The sequence below is a fragment of the Ailuropoda melanoleuca genome, chromosome 4, assembly GCF_002007445.2.
Source record: "Ailuropoda melanoleuca isolate Jingjing chromosome 4, ASM200744v2, whole genome shotgun sequence".
Taxonomy (NCBI): Eukaryota; Metazoa; Chordata; class Mammalia; order Carnivora; family Ursidae; genus Ailuropoda; species Ailuropoda melanoleuca.
Genome location: NC_048221.1, coordinates 92,978,822 through 93,003,161, shown reverse-complemented (window position 1 = coordinate 93,003,161; position 24,340 = coordinate 92,978,822). Strand labels below are relative to the sequence as shown.

Here is a 24,340-nt window from a genome sequence, read left to right as displayed (position 1 = left end):
GGGCCGTGTTGCCCGAAGGCGGGGGCAGCAGTGCGACGAGGGCGTAGAGCCGCGAATCCCAGCGGAGAGCCTGGCCAAGGAGCAGGGTGCCGGCCAGGTGATGCTTCTGCTTGGCCTACTTAGAACCGGAAGTGAGTCGTCGCGCCGGGAGGATGCCGGGAAGCAGGTCCCAGAGTGGTGCTTCTGCGGGTGGGCCGGGTACCGGAAGCCAGGTTGGATTCCCAGACTCGCGTCCGCAGGGCCTTGGCGGTCCTTTTCCGCTATTCCGAGACAGCTCAGGGCTAATGGAAACCTAGGAATCGGGAGGCCTGGCTTCTAGGCATGTCCCTTACTTTTACTTGTGGTCCGCCAAGGAATCCTGTAGACTACAAACTCATGTTAGATTATCTGGTTGCTGGCTGTGAGACATTCATCAAATCACTACCGTCTTTGAGCCAATTTCTTCAACTCTAAGGTGGTAAATAGTACCCACTTTACTGGATCATGGTGAGCAATACCTGAGTAAATGCATGGGAAGGGCTTACTTGGACTCAGTAAAAGCAAGTTTTATGTTTTATTCATGGTAATCATTTGTTCCCTTCAGTTACTGTTGCTTCACAAGCATTAAACAGCATCCACCAAACTGTACAGCTCTACAGCTGAACGGTACCTGGATTAAAACGCGCCACTTCCACGAAGCATTCCTGGTTTAGCTCTCCCAGCATCAGCCCGTTTACACCATCTTGCTGAGGAGGCTGTTTTGTAAACTTGGATTTTTTAGGCAGGATTTAAATACAGGTTCTTTTCTTACCTTTTTTTTTTTTAAGTTGAGGTAAAATTGACGTGTAACATACTAGTTTCAGGTGTACCACCTAATTCAGTAGTTGTATACACTGTGAAGTAATCACCACAATAAGTGTACTTGTCAGTGACCATACAAAGTTACAAAAAAAAAAAAGGTTGTTTTCCTTGTGATGAGAACTTTTAGGATTTACTCTCTTGGCAGCTTTCAAATATGCAATATGATATTATCTACTTTAGTCATTGTGCAGGACGTTACATTCCCATGACTTGTTTTATATCTGGAAGTTTGTACCTTTTGACCCCCTTCACCCATTTCTCCTACCCTCCCACCCTCCCCTCCCCTCTGGTAATCATCAGTCTGTTTTCTGTATGTATGAGTCTTGCTTTGTTTTGTTTTTTTAGATTCCACATACAAGTGAAATCATATGATATTTGTCTTTCTCTGTCTTATTTCACTTAGCATAATATCTTGGAGGTCCATCCACATCCTTGCAAATGGCAAGATTTCCTTCTCTTATGTCTGAGTAGTATTCCATGGTGTATTCCAGTATAGTATTCCATTTAAATGTGCACACACCCCCCAAATGTTTATCCATTCATCCATCAGTAGACACTTAGGTTGTTGCCATATCTTGTCTATTGTAAATAATACTGCAGTGGACACAGGAGTGCATATATGTTTCCAAATTAGTGTTTTCATTTTCTTTGGCGAATACAGGTTCTTTACAAGTTGTGTTAATTGTTTGTAAATGGCTTGCAATATAGAATCTATACTAAGTGATACGAGTCCATGTTTAAAATTCAGTAGTATAAAACAGTGAAATGTAAGTCTCCCTCCTACTATTTTCCAATCCTAAAGTCACTTCTGAGACCGTAGACGTGTGTGTGTATCCCTTCTTTTTTCTTTTTTAAACCAAGAGTATCCTGCATGAAGTGACTTTTTTCATCCCGCAGTATATCTTGATATGTCTTCCTTATCAGTACATATAGATATATCTGATTCTATTTGGTGGCTTTACAGTAGCATATTGTATGCCTGCACCATAAGTTTTTTAGTCAGCTCATAGACCGTTTGCATTCTTGGGCAGTTCTGGACAACTTTGCTTGGGGTACCCTTGTACATGGTGTACACGTGAAAGGAGAACTCATGAAGTCTTAGAAGTGGAATTGCTAAGTTAAAGTATCTGTTGTGCATTTATTTTATTTACATCCCTTTAAAGACGATGTTGCAGCTTACATCCCCACCACCCATATGCAGTGCCTGTTTCTCCACATCTTCGTGAACACAGTAGTAACATTTATCTTTTTTTGTCATTTTGCCATAGTATTATCTTGTTTTAATTTGCCTCTTGCTTATTGTAAGATAGAATTTTGGGTGTTTGAAATCATTTTTGTTTCTTATTTTTCAGAAGCCGTCTTTTCATGCTCTTTGCTCATTTTTCTAGTGGGTTTGTTTCTTTTTCTTATTGATTTGTGAAAAGCTCTTATTTTAAAAAAATTAGTTCTTTAGCACTTGCATTCCAAATGTTTTCTATTTTTAATGACACCTTTTTTTAAAAATTTGATTTTTTTAAGTAATCTCTATACCCAGTGTGGGGCTCAAACTCACAACCCCAAGATCAAGAGTCACAAGCTCCACCAACCAGACCAGCCAGGTGCCCCTTTTAATGACAGCTTTATTAAGATTGCCTGGATGGCTCAGTCAGTTAAGTGTCCAACTCCTGGTTTCGGCTCAGGTATTTGATCTCTGAGTTGTGGGATGGGGCCTAGTGTTGGGCTCTGCACTCAGCATGGAGTCTGCTTGTCCCCTCCCTCCCCCTCTAACCCTCCTCTCTCTCATAAATAAATAAATAAATAAATAGGTAAATAGGTAAATAAATAATAAAATCTTTTTAAAAAGCTTTGTTGAAATATAATTCATATAACATCAAATTCTTAATTTTAAAATGGGTGAAATATTTGAATTGTATTTCCCTGAAGAGACAGATATGTCTAAATAAGCATGTAATATGTTGCTCAACATCATTATTCATTAGAGAAATGCAAGTTAAAAGCACAGTGAGGGGGGCGCCTGGGGGGCGCATTCGTTAGGTGTCTGCCTTTGGCTCAGGGCGTGATCCCAGCATTCTGGGATCGAGTCCCACATCGGGCTCCTCCTCTGGGAGCCTGCTTCTTCCTCTCTCACTCCCCCTGCTTGTGTTCCCTCTCTTGGTGGCTTTCTCTCTGTGTCAAATAAATAAATAAAATCTTTGAAAAATAAAAAAAAAGCACAGTGAGGTACCACTTTACACCTATAATCCAATGGCTATAATAAAGAAGACAATATAACACATGTTGGCCAGGAAGTAGAGAAACAGGAGCCCTCCTACATTGCTGGTATGACTATAAAACATTTTGGATAACAATTTGGTGGTTTCTTAAAAAGTTAAAGGTAAACCATATGACCCTGCACTTCTAGGTATCTAGATACTTAAGAGAAATGAAGAGAAATGCATGTTAATGTTCTCAGCCGCATGTCCATAATAGCCAAAAATTGGAAACAGAACAGTTTTCTGTCTGCTGGTGAGTGGATAAACAAAATGATATATCCATTGGATGGAATGCTTTTCAGCAATTTAGACAATGAAATACTAATACATGTTACAATGTGGTTGAACCTTGAAAGCAGCATGTTGTGTGAAAGAAGCCAGACATAAAATACCACAGATTGTATGATTCCATCTATACGCAATGTTCAAAAAAGCTAAATCTATACAGACAAGAAAACAGATTAGTGATTGCCTGGGGATGGGAATGGTAATTGACAGTGAACTGCCAGAGGGATCTTTTGAGGGTGCTAGAAGTGTTCTCAAACTAGATTAGAGTGGTGGATGCCCAACTCCACAAATGTAAGGACTATCATTGAATCCTATACGTAAAATGGATGAATTTTGTGGTCTGTAAAATACACCTCAATAAAGAGGTTTCTCTCTCTCTTTTTTTTAAGATTTTATTTATTTGAGAGAGCGAGTACAAGCAGGGGGGACGGTGAGAAGCAGGCTCCCCACTAAGCAGAGAGCCTGATGGGAGACTCGATCCCAGGACTCTGGGATCATGACCTGAGCTGAAGGCAGACGCTTAACTGATTCAGCCACCCAGGCATCCAAAGAGGTTTCTTAAAAACAAAAACACAGTTGACAGCATATTATACTTGGCTGTTCTGTACCTTGCTTTTCCATTTAACATTTCTTAAAGATCTGAAAGATCTATACATAAAGAACTTATTCAGTCTTTTTTTAAATAGCTGTACAAGTATTTTATTTTATTTTATTTTTGGAAATTATTCCATTATATGGATACACCATAATTAATTCAACCAGTTCCTTCTTGATGGACATTAGGTTGTTTCTAATGTTTTGCTGTTACAAAAATGCTTCAGTGAATAGCCTTATGAATCCCACATTTCACATGTGAAAGAATATCTGTAAGGTAAATTCTTACTAGTGGAATTACTGTGTGAAAAGAAATGCAGAGGGGCACCTGGATAGCTTAGTCGGTTGAGCATCTGACTCTTGGTTTCAGCTCAGGTCATGATCTCATGGGTCTTGGAATCTGCTGGCATTGGGCTCCATGCTCATCGGGGAGTCCACTTGAGGATTCTCTCCCTCTGCCCCTTTCCCCCACTCGTGCACTCTCTCTCTAAAATAAATAGATAAATCTAAAAAAAAATATTTAGGGAAAATGTCAGATAAGCCCAAATTGAGGGACACTGTATAAAATACCTCTGACTCTTCAGAATTATCAAGATTATGAAAAACAAGGTAAGACAAACTTAGAGATCCAAGAAGACTAAGGAGACATGACAATTAAAAATGCAATATGGTATCTTGGATTGCAACAGAAAAAAGGACAAAGTCTAGTTTAGTTAATTATAATGTACCAATGTTGGTTTCTTAGTTTTGAGGAATGTCCCATGGTAATATATGATGTTAACATTAGGGGAAACTGAGTGAAAGGTATCTGGAAGCTCTCTACTCTATCTTTTTTTTTAAGATTGTATTTATTCTTTTGAGAGACAGAAAGAGAGAGAATGAATGAGCAGGGGGTGGGGAAGAGGGACAAGCATATTTCCCCCCTGAGCAGGGGAGTCCACTGTGGGGCTTGATCCCAGGACCCTGAGAGCATGACCTGAGCCAAAGGCAGACGCTTAACCAACTGAGCCACCCAGGAACCCCCTCTGTATTCTATCTTTGCAACTTTTCTGAGAATGTGAAATTATTCTAAAACAAAAAGTTTATTCTCGGGGTGCCTGACTGGCTCAGTCAGTAGAGCATGTGACTCTTGATCTCGGGGTTGTGAGTTTGAGCCCCACATTAGGTATAGAGATTGCTTAAAAATAAAATATTTTTAAGATTGATTGATTGATTGATTTTAGAGAGCACGCACATGCATGCACAAGTGGAGGGAAGGGGCAGAGGGAGAGAATCTCAAGCAGACTCCCTGCTGAGCAGGAGCCTGATGCTGGGCTCGATCTCACAACCCCAGGATCATGACCTGAGCCAAAATGAAGAGTCAGACACTTAACTGACTGAGCCACCCAGGTACCCCATTAAAAATCTTTAAAAAAAGTTTATTCTTGGGGCACATGGGTGGCTCAGTAGCTGTCGCTCTGGTCATGATCCAAGGGTCCTGGGATCACCTGCATGGGCTCCCTGCTCAGCAGGAGTCTGCTTCTCTCTCTGCCACCCCCACACTTGTGCTTTCTCTTACGCACTCTCACTCTCTTTCAAATAAATAAAGTCTTTTTTAAAAGAAAGTTTTTTTTTTTAAGTGCCATTAGTGGGGAAACGTGAAATCCAAATAAACTCTGTATAGTAGAGTTAGTAGTATTGTACCAGTGTTAAAACCTTAGTTTTGGGGCGCCTGGGTGGCACAGCGGTTAAGCGTCTGCCTTCAGCTCAGGGCGTGATCCCGGCGTTATGGGATCGAGCCCCACATCAGGCTCCTCTGCTGTGAGCCTGCTTCTTCCTCTCCCACTCCCCCTGCTTGTGTTCCCTCTCTCGCTGGCTGTCTCTATCTCTGNCGTGAAATCCAAATAAACTCTGTATAGTAGAGTTAGTAGTATTGTACCAGTGTTAAAACCTTAGTTTTGACAAATGTCTCATGGTTAGGTAAAATGTTAACATTTGGGGGGCGCCTGGGTGGCTTAGTCATTAAGCATTTGCCTTCGGCTCAGGGGGTGATCCCAGGGTCCTGGGATCAAGCCCTGCATCTGGCTCCCTGCTCCGCTAGGAGCCTGCTTTCTTCCTCTCCCACTCCCCCTGCTTGTGTTCCCTCTCTCGCTGGCTGTCTCTGTCTCTGTCAAATAAACAAATAAAATCTTTAAAAAAAAAATTGGGGAAGGGTGAGGGTATACAGGAATGTGAATGTCTGTATGACTTTTTAATCTTTTCTATAAATCTAAACTTATCCCAAAATTAAAAGAAATGTGCATTTGTAATTTTGAAAGATACTAACAAATTGCCCTCTACAGAGAATAATCAAAAAAGTAAAATAAAAAATAAAAGGAAAAAGTGGAATTCCTATGATGATGCTGGAACTATGGCACCTTAAGGCTTCATTGTGATAATTGGCAAATCAGTTCCTCCCTTAATGAGCAAAGTTGTTTTTTTCTACTTTAATGATATGTTAAGGAATCATCATCAATGGATTTTTAAAATTACTTTTTGTTAAGCTCTTTCACATATATGTATTTCATATACATATATATATATATTTTTTCTATTTTGCAAATGAAAAACAGCCTGAAGCTCAGAAGCGAAACTTGGTCACAGAGATAATTGGTGGTAAAGGGCAAACTAAATCTTTCATGTTTTGACTTTGGAACAATATTCTCTTCTAAGAACCCATGTGTGGCTGAATGAAATTACCTACTAAAGCAGTTTATTGACCTGGAAAGGAAATGCTGTGTAAACAGGCTACTGTCTCTAGATCAGGGGGTTTTAGTGGGTGATTTAGCCCCCCGAGAGGACATCCAGCAATATCTGGAGACATCTTTATTTTCTTAACAGCTTGGGGAGGAAGAGTTAACTACTACTGGCATCTAGTGGGTAGAGACCAGGGAGGCTACCAAACAGTCTACAGTGTATAGGACAGTTCCCCACAACAAAGAATTATCCAACCCTAAATGGTAGTAGTGCCGAGACGAAAAAATCCTGCAATAGATCATATTTCACAAAACTTTATTCACGTAGTGGATGCTCAACAAATAGTACAGTTGGGAGACTAATTCATAGCACCAGTGAAAAGGTGAGCATTCTTAGACTTTTTACAATTTGTTGATTTACAAATAGATTGTAGAATATGTGGAGGGAAAATATTTTATCAAGATCATCCTTTGGGGTCAGGGGGCAAGAGCAATACTAACAGCCTATTTCAACACCACAAGCAGATTATCTTAAAAAATATATTAAACTGGGGTTCCTGATTGGCTCAGTCTGTAGAGCATGTGACCCTTGATCTTGGGGTTGTGAGTTCAAGCCCCATGTTGGGTGTAGAGATTACTTAAAAATAAAAAAATTAAATCTTAAAAAAATTAAATCTTTTTTAAATAGTTGAACTTTAGTTAATAATATGAGTGCTGAATTGGTGCCTGCAAATTACTTTGAAATGATGGGGCGCCTGGGTGGCTCAGTCAGTTAAGTGGTTTAGGTCATGATGTCAGGGTCCTGGGATTGAGCCCCGAGTCAGGCTCCCTTCTCAGCAGGGAGTCTGCTTCTCCCCTCTGCCCCTCTCCCCCACTCGTGCGCGCTCTCTCTCGCTCTCTCTCTCAAATAAATAAAATGTTTTAAAAAATTACTTTGAAACGCAATAAAAGAGGGATTGATGGATGGAAAAAAGAATAAATAGATATGTAATAAAGCAAATAAAGTAAAATGTTAGTTGTAGAATCTAGTGGGTGGGCATGTGGAAGTTCACTGTAGAATTGTTTTTTTATATGTTTGAAATTTTTTTTTTTTAAGATTTTGTTTATTCATTTGAGAAAGAGAGAGACAGAGCGCGTGAGCAGTGGGGAGAGACAGAGGGAGAAACAGAGTCCTCGCTGAGCAAGGAGCCTGACATGGGTCTCGATTCCAGGACCTGGAGATCATGACCTGGGCCAAATGCAAATACTTAACCATCTGAGCTACCCAGGTGCCCTATGTTTGAAAATTTCATAATATTGGAGGGGAAATCAAAAGCAGAGATTCACACTCTTCTTAGCAGACACTGGAAACCACATTGCTGATTTTGCTGGGTGACCTCAGGCAAGTTACTTTTTTTTAATGTCAATTTTTTTTTTTAGAGATTTATTCATTTATTTTAGAGAGAGAGCATGAGCAGGGGGAGGGAGAGGGGGAGAGAGAATCTCAAGCAGACTCCTGGCTGAGCACAGAGCCCGACTTAGGTGTTGATCTCAGACCCTGAGATCATGACCTGAGCCAAAACCAAGAGTCGGACGCTTAACCAACTGAGCCACCCAGGTGCCCCTCAAATTTTTTTTAGCATTTCATTGTTTTTTTTTTTAAGTATTCTTTATGCCAAGTGTGGGGCTCACACCCACGATCTTAAAATTAAAAGTCACATGCGCTACTGACTGAGCCAGCCAGGCACCCCAGGTTACTTAACTTTTTAATTTTTTTTTTTTTAAGGATTTTATTTATTTATTTGACAGAGATAGAGACAGCCAGCGAGAGAGGGAACACNACCAGGCACCCCAGGTTACTTAACTTTTTAATTTTTTTTTTTAAGGATTTTATTTATTTATTTGACAGAGATAGAGACAGCCAGCGAGAGAGGGAACACAAGCAGGAGGAGTGGGAGAGGAAGAAGCAGGCTCATAGCAGAGGACCCTGATGTGGGGCTCGATCCCATAACGCCGGGATCACGCCCTGAGCCAAAGGCAGGCGCTTAACCGCTATGCCACCCAGGCGCCCCTAACTTTTTAATTTTTGTGTGAAAGGTGGTGGTTGTTTGGCTCAAACGAGATGCTAGTATTGTGAGGTTCAAATGAAATAATGTAAAAGCAGTTTGAAAAGCTTAAAGCACTCTAAAATATACTGCATTACTATTAGGAGGGATGAGTACTTGGCCAGTTATATGTCATGGCTCTCGGTGTTCTTGACAACTCGGCATGTGATGACATTAGCACTGTTTTACCTGCTTTAAGTTGGAAGTACAAAACAACCATTTCCATCACACTTTCTGTCAAATATTTTTCAAATATCTGCGGAAGACTTAGATTCCGATTCTAAGAGGAGAGAATCATACTATCTTTATACCCTTAATATTTTTTGTTGTTTTGTTTATAGATTTCCAAGATCTCTTAGGGCAGTGGGAATCTTCTTTGACTCTGGAACACCAGGCAGGATCTTTGCCATTGGCTGGCCAAGAAGGAGGGGGCAGAATGTCTGCATTGTTACACCATAGAGTTCAAACTTCAAAAGACTTTGGGTTAAACAGTATCATTTACTCTGCAAATGATTATGTCTTTGCCTGTCCTCTATGATCATCACAAACGAATGAAACACCTTCCACGTCTTCCGAGTTCAGGTTACACTGTTTTCCAGAAGCTCTGGCCGCTGGTTCAGGTAGGATTGGGCTGGGTTTTGTGGGGACTGTTGGAAAGGAAAGAACTCATCTTTCCCGTTCTCCAGTTCTTGTTCAAATTAAACACCTGTGCATGTAAAAGTTAGGTTACCTAATCTAGGTTGTTGTATAAGACCATATTGAGCCTAGAGAAATGCTTTAGTTATTACATTAGGATTTTAAAAATATATAATGGTATGAAAGGCCAGGGTTCCTTCACTTCTGTTTGATGGCTTAAGTGAATGTTCTGTTTGAGGGTACAATTTGAAAATGGTAGCTAACCTCTTTACATTTTATTTTCTGTACGAAATATCATAATTGATTTTAACTTTGTGTATGTATGTGTATGAATGTATATTCATGCCGATGGGCTTATTGCTTTTTCTAGGGCCTTTGAGAAATGGAACCCAACTCTCTGAGGACTAAAGTCCCAGCTTTCTTGTCTGATTTGGGGAAGGCCACATTGAGGGGAATCAGAAAGTGTCCCCGATGCGGCACATACAATGGAACCCGGGGGCTGAGCTGCAAGAACAAGACATGTGGAACCATATTCCGCTATGGTGCACGGAAGCAGCCTAGCGTTGAAGCCGTCAAAATCATCACAGGCTCTGATCTACAGGTTTACTCGGTGCGGCAAAGAGACCGGGGCCCCGATCACCGATGCTTTGTGGAGCTAGGCGTGTCAGAGACGACAATCCAGACGGTGGACGGGACAATCATCACTCAGCTGAGCTCTGGACGGTGTTACGTGCCCTCGTGCCTGAAAGCTGCCACCCAGGGTGTAGTGGAAAATCAGTGTCAGCACATCAAGCTGGCGGTGAACTGCCAGGCAGAAGCCACCCCTCTGACTCTGAAAAGCTCGGTCCTGAATGCAATGCAGGCCCCCCCAGAAACCAAGCAGACCATCTGGCAGCTGGCCACGGAACCCACAGGTCCCCTTGTACAGAGGATTACTAAAAACATTTTGGTGGTGAAGTGCAAGGCAAGCCAGAAGCACAGTTTGGGGTATTTGCATACATCCTTTGTGCAGAAAATCAGTGCCAAAAGCTTGCCCGAGCGCCGGTTCTTCTGCTCCTGCCAGGCTCTGAAATCACACAAGTCCAATGCCTCCAAGGAGGAGGTGGCCCAGAGATGTATTCATTTCTTTGCTTGCATCTGTGCCTTTGCCAGTGACGAGACATTGGCTCAGGAATTCTCAGACTTCCTAAATTTTGATTCCAGCGGTAGGTGGTGTGTTGACAGTTACTCTGTTTTTCTAAAATGGCAATGAAAGAGTTCCACTGATGGCATTTGGAGATTGTCCTAGCAACCTTCAGAAGCAGTTGCTAGATAATTCAAATGAAAAGCATTCCTTCTTTTAATCCCAGTCAGCACACTTGCATAAAGGTTGGTTGGTTGGTTGGTTGGTTGGTTGGTTGGTTGGTTGATTGGTTGGTTGGTTGGTTGGTTGGTTGAAACTAATGATCAAGAGACTTGGGCATTTTCACAGAGACAATGAATCTAGCAAAAGTTAGCTTTGCTTTGCTTTTTTTTTTTTCCACTTTTTCACAGATGCCTTATGTTAATAAAAACAAAGAATAAACAAACAAAAAACCCTTTTATTTTGGGTTGCTTGCTTGTTTCTTATCTTTGAAAATGAGGGAAGCTAGTACTTGCTCAAAAGATCTTTAAAGACTGTACAGCAAGTCTTTTGTTGTGGTTTTTAACAGAGTTTATCTTGTAGGTGCTTTTTATTTTCATTTCTTTTCTTTTTTTTTTAAGATTTTATTCATTTGTTTGTGAGAGAGGGAGAACAAGCAGGGGGAGCTGCAGGCAGAGGGAGAAGCAGGCTCTCTGCTGAGCGAGGACCCCGATATGGGACTCGATCCCAGGACCCTGGGATTATGACCTGAGCTCATGGCAGCCACTTAACTGACTAAGCCACCCAGGCATCCGGATTTATTTTCATTTCTTAATGATCTTTAGTTGGCACTAGCTTCCAACTTTTTAGTTTATTTCTCTGTAAAGTCTTTTATCATGCTAATGATCCATGAACATAAACTTATGTCTTGGGGAGTTCTTTAAAAGAAATTATTTTAAAGTAGGCTATCACTCCATAATTTATTTTTTATAAATTCATTTTTCTGTAGGCAGGGGCCCATACTTACTCTTGGATGGTATTAATAATTAAGAAATCTGTTGTATTTTAGGTCTTAAAGAGGTTATTGTGCCCCAGTTAGGTTGCCATTCAGAATCGACAGTAACAGCTTGTGAGTCCACTGCCTCTAAGCCAAAGAAGAGGAAGAAGGAGGAAGTACCTGGTGAGAAGCTGTTTGGGTTGTTTGGTGGTGTTGTCTTTAGAGATTGTTTTACTGTATGTTACGTGTTTCACTGAATCTTAGCAAATACAAAAATAATGTTTGTTATTTTTTTTCCTCGAAAAAAGTTTTATCCTCCATTGATGATTCTTTGTACAGTTGGTTCTTTTGGCCTAAGTATAAGATCCAACCAGACTCTACTTTTATTATTACTATTATTATTTTTAAAGATTTTATTTATCTATGTGACAGAGAGACAGCCAGCGAGAGAGGGGAACACAGCAGGGGAGTGGGAGAGGAAGAAGCAGGCTCCCAGCGGAGGAGCCCGATGTGGGACTCGATCCCAGAGTGCCGTGATCACGCCCTGAGCCGAAGGCAGACGCTTAACGACTGCGCTACCCAGGCGCCCCTACTTTTATTATTGTATATGTTGTTTAGCCCTTAAACATTTGGACTAGTCTTACACCTTAATCTGCAGTGTTATGGACAGTGTTATGAAGTTTTCATCCATAGAGTATTTTTAAAAATTTGTGACAATGGTTAATTATATTTTCCAAACTAATTTAAGAGTATAGTTTCTTAACTTCATTTTCAATATGTGGCACCATATATTTTTTTTTCTCTTTTAATGTAAGAGTACCAGTGTCGGTTAAGTAGCCAAATAAATCGATATGAAAATACTGTTCTAATAAATAAGTATTAAAAGACCTAGACTCTAAACAAAAGAAAAATATTCCAGTCCACACCTGTGGGTAAACATTTTTGTGGGTAGAGTATTTTTAGAGGTGGGTCAGATGGTCATGTACAGGAGTTTTGGTGCAGGGATGTTGGAGAAAGTTGGAGGAACAAAGTGACATGGGCATTTCTGTTTTTAAGAAGTAATTCTGACAGCAATATAGAGCAGAGATTGTTGTTACATGTTTACTTAGTAGTCTTTCCTAAGAAAACCTGAAATTCAAAAAAAAAGTTGTTTTTTTTTTTTTTTAAGATTTTATTTATTTGAGAGAGGGAGAGAGAGCGAGCACAAGCAGGTGGGAGGGGCAGAGGGAGAGGAAGAAGCAAACTCTCTACTAAGGAGGGAGCCTGACCTTCGGCTCTATCCCAGGACCCTGGGGTCATGACCTGAGCCGAAGGCAGACGCTTAACCGACTGAGCCACCCAGGCGCCCCCAAAAAGAAAGTTCTGATCCTTTGACTCAGTAGACCTGATTCTAAATAATTTGGTTTTTTTTTTTTTAAAGATTTTATTTATTTATTTGACAGAGATAGAGACAGCCAGCGAGAGAGGGAACACAAGCAGGGGGAGTGGGAGAGGAAGAAGCAGGCTCACAGCGGAGGAGCCTGATGTGGGGCTCGATCCCATAACGCCGGGATCACGCCCTGAGCCGAAGGCAGACGCTTAACTGCTGTGCCACCCAGGCGTCCCATAATTTGGTTTTTTTAAGATTAATTAATTTATTGTTTAGTTTTATTTCTTTCATTTTTATTTTTATTTTTTTAAAGATTTCATTTATTTACTTGAGAGAGAGAGCACAGAGGGAGAGAGAGAGGGAGAAGGAGACCCCCGCTAAGCAGGGAGCCCAACTCGGGGCTTGATCCCAGGACCCTGGAATCATGATCCAAGCCAAAGGCAGAAGCTCAATCGACTGAGCCACCCAGGCACCCCTATTTATTTTAGAAGGAGAGAGAGAGTGAGTGTGTGCTCATGTGTAAGCAGGGGGATTATAAATAATCTTTTATAAGAAATTAATCCTTGATACAGGAAAAACATTTTGTCCACAGATATTTATTTTACAGATATTTATAATATTGAAAAATTAGAAACAAGGGCCAACCACTAGGGATAGTTAAATAAGCCATGATAAAGCTACTTGATAGAATATCAGGTAGCCATTAAAAACTATTATTAAAAGGGCGCCTGGGTGACTCAGTCGGTGAAGTGTCTGCCTTGGGCTCAGGTCATGATACCAGAGTCCTGGAATGGAGCCCCACATAAGGCTCCCTGCTCAGTGGGGAGTCTGCTTCTCCCTCTACCTGCCTCTCCCCCTGTTTATGCTCTCTCTCTCACTTGCTCACTCTCAAATAAATAAATAAAATCTTTTTAAAAACTATTATAAAGAATTATAAAAATTATTATAAAGAATTATTATAGGGGTGCCTGGATGGCTCAGTCAATTGAGTGTCTAGCTCTTGGTTTTGGCTCAGGTGGTGATCTCAGGGTCCTGGGATCAAGCCCCACAGGAACCCCACTTCATGCTCAGCGCAGAGTCTGCTGGAAATTCTCTCTCCCTCTCTGTCCACCCTTCCCCCTCCTCGTGCACGCACACACACTCTTTTTCTCTAAAATAAATAAATCCTAAAAAAAAAAAAAAAAAGAATTATTATAGGCATGCCTGGGTGGCTCAGTTGTTAAGCGTCTGCCTTTGGCTCAGGGCGTGATCCCAGGGTCCTGGGATTGAGCCCTGCATCGGGCTCCCTGCTCCGCTGGGAGCCTGCTTCTTCCTCTCCCACTCCCCCTGCTTGTGTTCCCTTTCTCACTGGCTCTCTCTCTGTCAAATAAATAAATAAAATCTTAAAAAAAAAAAAAGAATTATTATAAAGAAATGTTTAGATGACTCAGTAAAGAAATAATGCTCAGTTAAATTTGAGTCTCATACAAACAATAAATAATTTTAGTATAAGTATGTCCCATGCAATATTTGGAACATTCTTTTTTTTTTTTTTAAAGATTGTATTTATTTATTTGACAGAGATAGAGACAGCCAGCGAGAGCGGGAACACAAGCAGGGGGAGTGGGAGAGGAAGAAGCAGGCTCTCAGCAGAGGAGCCTGATGTGGGGCTCGATCCCATAACGCCGGGATCACGCCCTGAGCCGAAGGCAAACACTTAACCGCTGTGCCACCCAGGCGCCCCTGGAACATTCTTATATTGAAAAAAGTATTTATTTGAAATTCAGAATTTTTTTTGCTAAATTTGGCAATCCTGATATAATCACAGTTACTTAAAATCACAAAATCAATAAAATCAACTATTCATACACACACACACACACACACACAGACAATAGCTCACCAGAAAATTGATAGTGATTTTCTGAGAGGTGGGAGCAGTGGGTGAATTTTTTTCTTCTTTTCACTTGTAGGTCCCACACCCTGATTTTCTGTAAAGAGCATGTAAAACTTAAAATGTTATGTATAAAGTGTAATGCTAATTCTTTCTAGAAGCTGAAGCTAACTTAGAAATTAACAAAGATGTTTTAGGTTTTAGACTCTTCAGAAATTAATATTGGATCAATTTCTACTCTGCAGATGTGTTATTAAACACTAATGATTTGTGGTTTAGGTGCGCAGACGAACAGTTCACTACTGCCTCAGGATGCAGTGAGCAGTCATCTAAGGAAAAGTGGCCTGAAAAAACCTGTGGTTGCTTCTTCATTAAAAAGGCAGGGTAAGTTTCCCTTCCCCAGGGGACGCTAAGGAGGTGGGAGATCTTCCTAAAGAAGCCCAAAGGAATATATATGGAAAGAAATGTTGCATGTTATCCCCCAAAGAGGGCTAAGATAAACACGACCAGGCACTGAGGCTGAGGTCTGTTCTGTTCCACTGGTTTCCAATCCCACTCAAAGCCAAATCATGTTCTTTTAAATAACAAATGCAGCAAAAATTACTTCGTTTTTTGGCAGCACATGTTCTATAAGATATTTTCCTTTTGTTGCTTTTTTTTTTAATTTTTTTTATTTATTTATTCGACAGAGATAGAGACAGCCAGCGAGAGAGGGAACACAGGCAGGGGGGAGTGGGAGAGGAAGAAGCAGGCTCATAGCGGAAGAGCTTGATGTGGGGCTCGATCCCATAACGCTGGGATCACACCCTGAGGCGAAGGCAGACGCTTAACCACTGTGCCACCCAGGCACCCCTCCTTTTGTTGCTTTTTACCCACATGCAGTTGGCATGGAGCCTCAGAGTTGAAGAAGAAACATATTTTACAGTTATGCAGTGATAAATATTTGTTGATAAAGACAAATATAATCTCTTCTCCAAAGTTCTACGTTTGGGGGCACCTGGCTGGCTCAGTCAGTAGAGCATGCAACTCGATCTCAGGGTCGTGAGTTTGAGCCCCACGTTGGGCATAGAGATTACTTTAAAAAATAATAAATAAATAAAATAAAAGTCAACATGTGTTAAAAAAATTAATTTTGAAAACATACCTAAAAACAGTAGCATGGGTATCATTCTGAATTTATGAGACAAAATGACTTAATTTGAACATAACTTATATATTTACTTTTCTAGTCAGAATAATTAAATTTGTACATTTGGAAATCAACATTTTCTTAACTCTCATATATTGTGGCTGGGTGATTAAAAACCAGATATCATCCCTGCTCTCATACTCTGGTTTTGAAGATAAGACCAGTACATAAATAGGAACTAATACAAGACCTAATCAACCAATTAATTAAGAAGTTACACATTCCAGGAATTGTTTTTGGAAGGTCAGGGAGTGTGATCAAAAATATCAGGTAGGGAGTGCCTAGGTGGCTCAGTCAGTTAAGCAGCTGCCTTCAGCTCGGGTCATGATTCCAGGGTCCTGGGATCGAGCCCCAGTTGGGCTCCCTGCTCAGCAGGGAGTCTGCATCTCCCTCTCCTCACCACTTGTGCTCTCTCACTATCTCTGTCACTATTTCTGTCTCTCAAATAAATAAATAAAATCTTAAAATATATATATATATATGTATATATATGTGACTTGAACTTTAAAAAATATCAGGTAGAAGGTTTTTTTTTAAGATTTTATTCACTTAAGAGAGAGGGAGAGAGCATGAGTGGGGGAAGTGACGGAGGGAGAGGGACAAGCAGACTCCCCTCTGAGTAAGGAGCCCGATACAGGGCTCTGTCCCAGGACCCTGAGACCATGACCTGAGCTGAAGTCAGATGCTTAACCAACTGAGCCACCAGGCACCCCACTTAGAAGATTTTTAACAAATTTTAATCACTTCCTTTGGTGCAAAGAAAAAATAAAATAGAATAAAATAGCTTTTCATCCAAATTATCACTATATACATTTACCTAATGAGAATTTAGTTTCAAATGAATAGTAGCTATGACATCATTATCTCCTGATTTATAGATCTCTAAAGCAGCCATTATACAAGGCCATTCTTCAGTTTGCAGTTGACTTTTTTCCAAAGTTTTTTTTTTGTTTTTCAAAGATCTTATTTTATTTTTTTAAAGTTTATTTATTTATGAGAGAGAGAGAGAGAGAGCAGGGAGGAGGGGGAGAGGGAGAAAGAGTCTCAGGCAGACTCCAAGCTGAGTGCAGAGCCCAAAGTGGGGTTTGATCTCATGACCCTGAGATCAGGACCTGAGCCAAAACCAAGAGCCAAAACCAACTGCACCACCCAGGTGCCCCCCAAAGATTTTATTTTTAAGTAATCTCTGTACCCAACATGGGGCTTGAATTCACAGCCCCGATCAAGAGTTACATGCTCTACCAACTGAGGCAGCCAGGCACCCCTTCAATTTACAGTTTAATGTTGAAAGGCTGCAAACTTACTATAGTTAATAATCTTAAACCCATGTATCTCCACAGCTTCTCCTTTTTTTCTAGAAGGATTCTTAAAAAAAAAAAACCACCTAGAATCTCCCATTTCACTTAATGTATCTAAATTTCTTTGAATTTCAACTTATTGCCCTTTTCTGTACAAAATCCTCAACTTTTTCTTTTTTTTTAAATATTTTATTTATTTATTTGACAGAGATAGAGACAGCCAGCGAGAAAAATCCTCAACTTTTTCAAACTTCAGTTAACTGTTGTTTCTATAAAAAAAGATAAAAGTTACTGAAAAGTTTTTGTTTGTTTTTCCTAGCCTGTGGTCAGCTGTTAGATGAGGCCCAAGTGACCTTATCCTTCCAAGACTGGCTGGCCAGTGTCACAGAACGCATCCATCAAACAATGCACTATCAGTTTGATGGTAAGTACTGGTCACCTAATGTGGCTATTGCTGAAAGGAGGAGAAATTAAAGTAATTGTGTTGTAGTTCTATTCTGGGTTTTTTTTAATTAAGTTTTTATTTTAGTTCTAGTATAGTTAGCATACAGTGTTGTATTAGTTTCAGGTGTACAATATAGCAATTCAGCGATTCCCTACCTCACCCAGTACTCATCACAAGTGTACTTCTTATATCCCCATCACCTAGTTCCCCCATCCCCCCGACCCACCTCCCGTCTGGTGACCATCTCTTTGTTCTCTGTTGTTAAGAGACTGGTTCTTGGTTTCTCTCTTCTTTTTTTCCCTTTGTTCATTTGTTTTGTCTCTTAATTCCACATACGAATAAAGGCATATGGTATTTGTCTTCTCTGACTGACTGACTTTGCTTATCATTATACTTACTCTCTGGCTCCATCCGTGTCATTGCAAATGGTAGTTCTATTCTGTTTTTGTTTTTGTTTTAAGATTTATTTATTTAATGTAGGGAGAGAGTGAGAGAGCGAGCAGGGGGGAGGGGCAGAAGGAGAAGGAGGGAGGCTTAAGCAGACATTGCGCTGTGCATGGAGCCCAACAGGGGGCTCCATTTCAGGACCCTGAGATCATGACCTGAGCCCAAATCACAAGGCGGAGGCTCAACTGACTGAGCCACCCAGATATCCCTAAGAGCCACTCTAAGTTATATCCAGGCAGGTAATGGTTCTGGATGTTTCCCCTCTGTTGGGGCTAGCCTCTTGGGCAGTTTTTTGTGTTTTGTTTTGTTTTGTTTTGTTTTGTTTTTTAAAGATTTTATTTATTTATTCGACAGAGATAGAGACAGCCAGTGAGAGAGGGAACACAAGCAGGGGAAGTGGGAGAGGAAGAAGCAGGCTCACAACGGAAGAGCCTGATGTGGGGCTCGATCCCATAACGCCGGGATCACGCCCTGAGCTGAAGGCAGACGCTTAACCGCTGTGCCACCCAGGCGCCCCTGTGTTTTGTTTTTTAAACGTTCATCCATTTATTATAGAGAGGGGGTTGCAGAGGGGCAGAAGGAAAGAGAATCCCAAGCAGACATCCTGCCAAGCGTTGGGCCTGATGTGGGGCTCGATCTCATGGCCCCAGGATCATGACCTGAGCCAAAGCCAAGAGCCAGATGCCCAACCGACTGAGCCACATAAGCGCCCTGGCTTTTGTTTTTTGTTTTTTATGTAAGCTCTACACCCAATGTGGAACTTGAACTTATGACCCTGAGATCCGGAGTTTCATGCTCTACCTTACACTGAGCCAGCCAGATACCCCCCCTTGGACAGTTTTTAAGGAAAAGTCTGAACTCTTCTGACCCCTCCCCTGAACACTCTTTCTGCTGACTTTTTGTTGACCCTTGTGTCTTGCAAGTTGCTTTAAGAGGTTTGTTAAATATTTTCAAACATTTTGCCTGCTTTGGGATCATATTCAAAGAGAAAGGCCAATGCTTATTGGATCAACAGTGTCCTGACTTTGGGGTCTGTGGCACTCATGGCCCAGACCATCTCAGTGGATGCTTGCCCTTACTTTGCTTGGACATGAATGCACATAGCAAATGCCTGGGGACAGCAAGCGGGATTGAATCAAGTTTACCTTCTCAGTTCACCCTCATTGTTCTCATCTTATTTCAGATACTCTTTAAGGGAAAAGTCTGGGCTGTGGTGGTGTTTACAAAACATGGGATTTGAAGAGTCCTCTTTGGTGGATGACAAGGGTCTGCTGTATTTGTTACAATTGGGAGGGATCAAGAGTAGGCCTGGTGACAGTGCTTGATTCATAAAGGTCATTCAAAGGCTTCTTTTTGCCTCTGTATAAAGCAGCCTCTGTGGCAGTTTTCGTTATTACTGCCACCCAGTTTCATTCCTTGCACTTCTCCCTACATGTCAGAAAGCCCACTGAGTTTCTCTAACTGAGTTTCTTCTTATTTGCTGTAGGCAAACCAGAGCCACTGGTGTTCCACATTCCTCAGTCCTTTTTCGATGCCCTGCAACAAAGGATATCTATAGGAAGCGCAAAGAAACGGCTTCCCAACTCCACCACAGGTATGGGATTTTTTCCTCAGGAATAGCAGTAGGTGTCTTGACTTTAAAGAATTTTGTTTAGAAAAACCGTGTGAGGGGCGCCTGGGTGGCGCAGTTGTTGAGCGTCTGTCTTCGGCTCAGGGCCTGATCCCGGCGTTCCGGGATCGAGTCCCACATCGGGCTCTTCCTCTGGGAGCCTGCTTCTTCCTCTCCCACTCCCCTGCTATGTTCCCTCTCTCGCTGGCTATCTCTCTGTCAAATAAATAAATAAAAATCTTTAAAAAAAAAATTTATTAAAAAAAAAAAAAAGAAAAACCGTGTGAGATTTTCAGGATTGGGACGTTGAGTCACACGCTCAGGGCATGAAGCCTTAGCCAGTCAGCTTGTGGAATAACGATCACCCTCCTGAAAGGCCCCATACTTATTCCAGTAAAAGGTAATGGAAAGACTCAGAAAGCACAAACTCGGTAAAAGAATAATGAAGTGCAATAACGGTGCCCACCAAGAAGTTTGATGTTTTTTATTTATTTTAAAGATTTTATTTATTTGGGAGAGAGAGAGCATGAGCAGGGCGGGGAGGGGCAGAGGGAGAGGGACAAGCAGGCTCCCCACTGACCAGGGAGTCCAATGTGGGGCTCTATCCCAGGACCCCGAGATCATGACCTGAGCTGAAGGTAGATGTTTAGCTGACTGAGCCACCCAGGCGCCCTGAAGTTTGATATTTTTTAGATATAAACCCATTGCAAAAAAGCATTGCAGGCTCCAATCATTACTTGGGCTGGCTTCTTGGAAGCATATTAAAGTATGTATCAAAAACAAAAACTTGTTTTTCACGTTCCAATTTTTTTTTTAAGATTTTATTTATTTATTTGACAGAGATAGAGACAGCCAGCGAGAGAGGGAACACAAGCAGGGGGGAGTGGGAGAGGAAGAAGCAGGCTCATAGCGGAGGAGCCTGATGTGGGGCTCCATCCCATAACGCCGGGATCACGTCCTGAGCCAAAGGCAGAAGCTTAACCGCTGTGCCACCAAGGCGCCCCAACGATTCCCAATTTTTGATGAAGGAAGATTTTATTTGTAGAGTAATTCTTGGGCTTGGAACCCTTTATTAGAGTTACATTATTGTGCATATTTCTTGGTTTTCTATTATATCTTCTACTAGAAATGTCAAGTTACTTATTAGGTAGCGTAAGGAAATAAGGGGGAGAAAAGGAGGAGGAAAGGATGGCTCAGTGGCAAATAGCCCAAGAGTAACAACAGCTGGAAATTGACGCTATTTCTTTAGTTAGTAGTTATTTGAGGATATGATAGGGACTATTTGAGGTTTAATTCCATCTTTGAATAGTACGAGCTGTGAATCACTGTTTAGGGCCATAAAAATCTTTGTCTTCACAGCTTTTCTATCTGAGGCAGCGTTGATTCTTTCTTTCACGTTAAACTTAGGCCTTCTAATACATTAATTTTAATACATCCTTTCGCTATTTTTGCAGGCGCTTTGGTGAAACCCCTTGTAATCCTGCAGACAAGACAATAGAGTGGCAACCACGTTAATTGGCTTAAGCTCTGTACAATCCTTTTAAGAACTATAATTTGATTTCTGATATATCTAAAGTTGTAAGAGATTGTAAGAGGCTATCTTATAATGGAGTCCAGTGTGTGTAGCTGTACCAAACAAAGAAATAAGTTTCTAAGGTAGCAAAAACAAATAGCATCTCAAAGAAGCATCAGAGACTTTATTTAGCAGAAATCCATATCATTTATTATCACATTTCTCCAAACCTAGTACAGATTTGCCTCTAGAATTTCGTTTTCAAAGTGCTGAGATTCTATAAGGAGAGGATAGCACTGCACTGAACTTTCTAGAAACTGGATAACAAATACAATGAAAGAGAATGTTATTTTTTGGTAGTCTAATCTTGTTCCCTTTTTACATTGAAGCTTTTGTTCGGAAAGATGCCTTGCCACTGGGAACCTTTTCCAAGTATACCTGGCATATCACTAATATCCTGCAAGTTAAACAAATCTTAGATACTCCGGAGGTAAGAGGATATTTCTACAATAGTAGGAGGGCAAAGAGGGGAAGAGAGAGAAGCAAGTGCAAGAAGTATGTTTGCACCAGTTCCTTGAGTTACAGGCACCAAAGAGAATTTCTTTTTCTCATACTAAGAGATTATTCAGAAATATTCATGGCTGTATGGTGCTGACTATGATATTAATGGTTATTTCCTATGGCTTGAAAAAGTATCTTAAGTTGGAGTATTCCTTTTCTTTGCCTTTGGGATCAGAAAACAGAGATCATTTTTCTTGTAAATTAAATAATGAACCCCTACTAGCTGTGGTGAGCCCTAGATCAACTGGCAGGGAGCTAGAAAGTATATAAATAATTTGAGATGATAAACTATTTGTAAAGTCAATGAACACAGCACAATTAAATGCTTCTCTGCAAACTGCAATCTAGTCTTCATTAGAGAAATGACCCTTAATTAATTTGTGTTCTTTTTTGCAAGGGAAATAGTAGACATTTTTAAACATTTTCTTTTTCAAGCAGATCCTGAAAATTTGAGCTTTTCCCCTTCCTACAGTAACGGAATATTGTAGAAAATTCAGCATAGTGTGATTTGATACATTAAGATTAGCTTGATTGGAAGGCATTGTTACATTCAGAAAAAGAATAAGTTGTTGGGTAGCTATAGAACTTCCTTGTGAACCCTCGAAAAGGCTTGTGTTAGCACTAAAAACACTTGAGAAACTTCTTTAAATGTCAGATGTCACAGAGACAGCTTCTGGCCTGGAGCAGGGGTTCAGGGAGGCAGCGTTAGGTGAGGGAAGAGAGCTAAGAATCATGGAGTGTCTGTCGGCTGGGCATTACTTACCTGCAACACCTCATTCAAACTCACAACCACACGTTGGTATTAACTGTATTTTGCAGTTGAGAAACAGGCCATAAGAAGCTCACCCTGCTGTTTAGTGGCAAAGACCAGTTCAAGTTCTGTCTGGCTCCGTCTTAAGGACGGTGTGAAGCATGCAAAGTGTGAGGTCTGCTGTAGGCGCTGTCAGTGGAGCATTTAGAAGAATGATGCTAGCAGAGCAGCAGGGGAAGGAATAAAACTGATTTGAGAGCAAGTCCATGCCGATAGCCATTGGATAGCTGTGAAGATGTTAGGGGTTCAGTTCATATGCACTTTGGCTGGCGTTCACCTTAAAGTTACAGAAGAAAAAGGAAAGCCATGAATGATGTAAAGGAGGAAAGGCAGATTTGTTGACAGTATGTATTTGAAAATACAAGAGGAAGTTTTAATTAATTGGAGTGTACTTAACAAAAAAGAATTAGTGAAAGATGTGTTGTCATCCAGATGTTTGTCTACTTTAAGTTTTTCCTTTCTCACCTCTTTTGGTATTGTCTCTGTGTCCAGATGCCCTTGGAAATCACTCGGAGTTTTATCCAGAACCGGGACGGGACTTATGAGCTGTTTAAATGCCCTAAAGTGGAAGTAGAGAGCATAGCAGAAACCTATGGTCGTATAGAAAAGCAACCCGTGCTGCGACCCTTGGAACTAAAAACTTTTCTCAAAGTTGGTAAGTGAAATTGTGTTTCCAATAGTGCATCCCTTGGAGGGTCAGCCTTGTGCATTGCACTGTCCTAGACTTTGCATCTTGACCTTAAACAAAGAAGACACAGTCATTCATCTTGTAAAGGCCATTATGGAACAAAGTGTTTTATGTCTTTTGAAACAGTGCTTTTAAAATAAAATTAGTTTCCTGGAGGCGCCTGGGTGGCACAGTGGTTAAGCGTCTGCCTTCGGCTCAGGGCGTGATCCCGGCGTTATGGGATCGCCCCACATCAGGCTCCTCTGCTATGAGCCTGCTTCTTCCTCTCCCACTCCCCCTGCTTGTGTTCCCTCTCTTGCTGGCTGTCTCTATCTCTGTCGAATAAATAAATAAAATCTTAAAAAAAAAAATAAATAAATAAAATTACACAGGCGCCTGGGTGGCTCAGTCGCTTAAGCGTCTGACTCTTGATTTCGGCTCAGGTCATGATCTCAGGATCGTGAGATGGGGCCTGGTGTCAGGCTCTGTGCTAGGCGTGGAACCTGCTTGAGATTCTCTCTCTCTCTCTCTCTCTCTGTCTACCCCTCCTCACCCCCTGCTTCTGCACAGGTTCTTTCTCTCTCTCTCTCCAAAAAAGTAATTAATTAGTTTAATTAAATGACAAGGGGCATCTAGCTGGCTCAGTCGGTGGAGCACATGTCCCATGTTGGATGTAGAGATGACTTAAAAATAAAGTCTTTAAAAATAAATAGAATAAAATAAAAGTGGGATGCCTGGGTGGCTCAGTGGGTTAAGCGTCTGCCTTCAACTCGGGTCATGATCCCAGCGTCCTGGGATGGAGTCCAACATTGGGCTCTTTGCTGAGCGGGGAGCCTGCTTCGCCCTCTGCCTGCTGCTCCCCCTACTTGTGCTCAGTCTCTCTCTCTCTGACAAATAAATACATAAAACCTTAAAAAAAAAAAAAGAATAGAATAAAAGTAACACATGTTCATTGTAGAGAAATCATAGATTTCATTATAAAGCATCAAAGAGAAAAATAAACCACCTATAATCCCATGTACCATAGAAGACATCACCAGTAGATTTTGGT

General features: G+C 41.1%; 1 protein-coding gene across 7 annotated transcripts in view; it reads left to right on the top strand.

Annotated features, from left to right (window-relative positions):
- The window catches only part of C4H2orf42 (chromosome 4 C2orf42 homolog), a 31,839-nt gene that overhangs the window by 301 nt on the left and 7,198 nt on the right, over positions 1-24,340 (top strand). For 2 of the 7 annotated variants that reach the window (XM_034659305.1, XM_019794847.2), the window contains exons 1-9: positions 1-131; positions 9,114-9,392; positions 9,779-10,613; positions 11,580-11,690; positions 15,029-15,133; positions 17,556-17,660; positions 19,615-19,722; positions 21,640-21,740; positions 23,115-23,277. In XM_034659305.1, the coding sequence (XP_034515196.1) occupies positions 9,791-10,613; positions 11,580-11,690; positions 15,029-15,133; positions 17,556-17,660; positions 19,615-19,722; positions 21,640-21,740; positions 23,115-23,277 (1,516 nt within the window). In that variant the 5' untranslated portion in view covers positions 1-131; positions 9,114-9,392; positions 9,779-9,790. Of the gene's footprint in view, positions 167-190; positions 487-9,113; positions 9,393-9,778; positions 10,614-11,579; positions 11,691-15,028; positions 15,134-17,555; positions 17,661-19,614; positions 19,723-21,639; positions 21,741-23,114; positions 23,278-24,340 lie in introns of those variants that run through there. The other 5 variants (XM_034659307.1, XM_019794848.2, XM_034659306.1 and 2 more) reach the window with 5 other exon arrangements.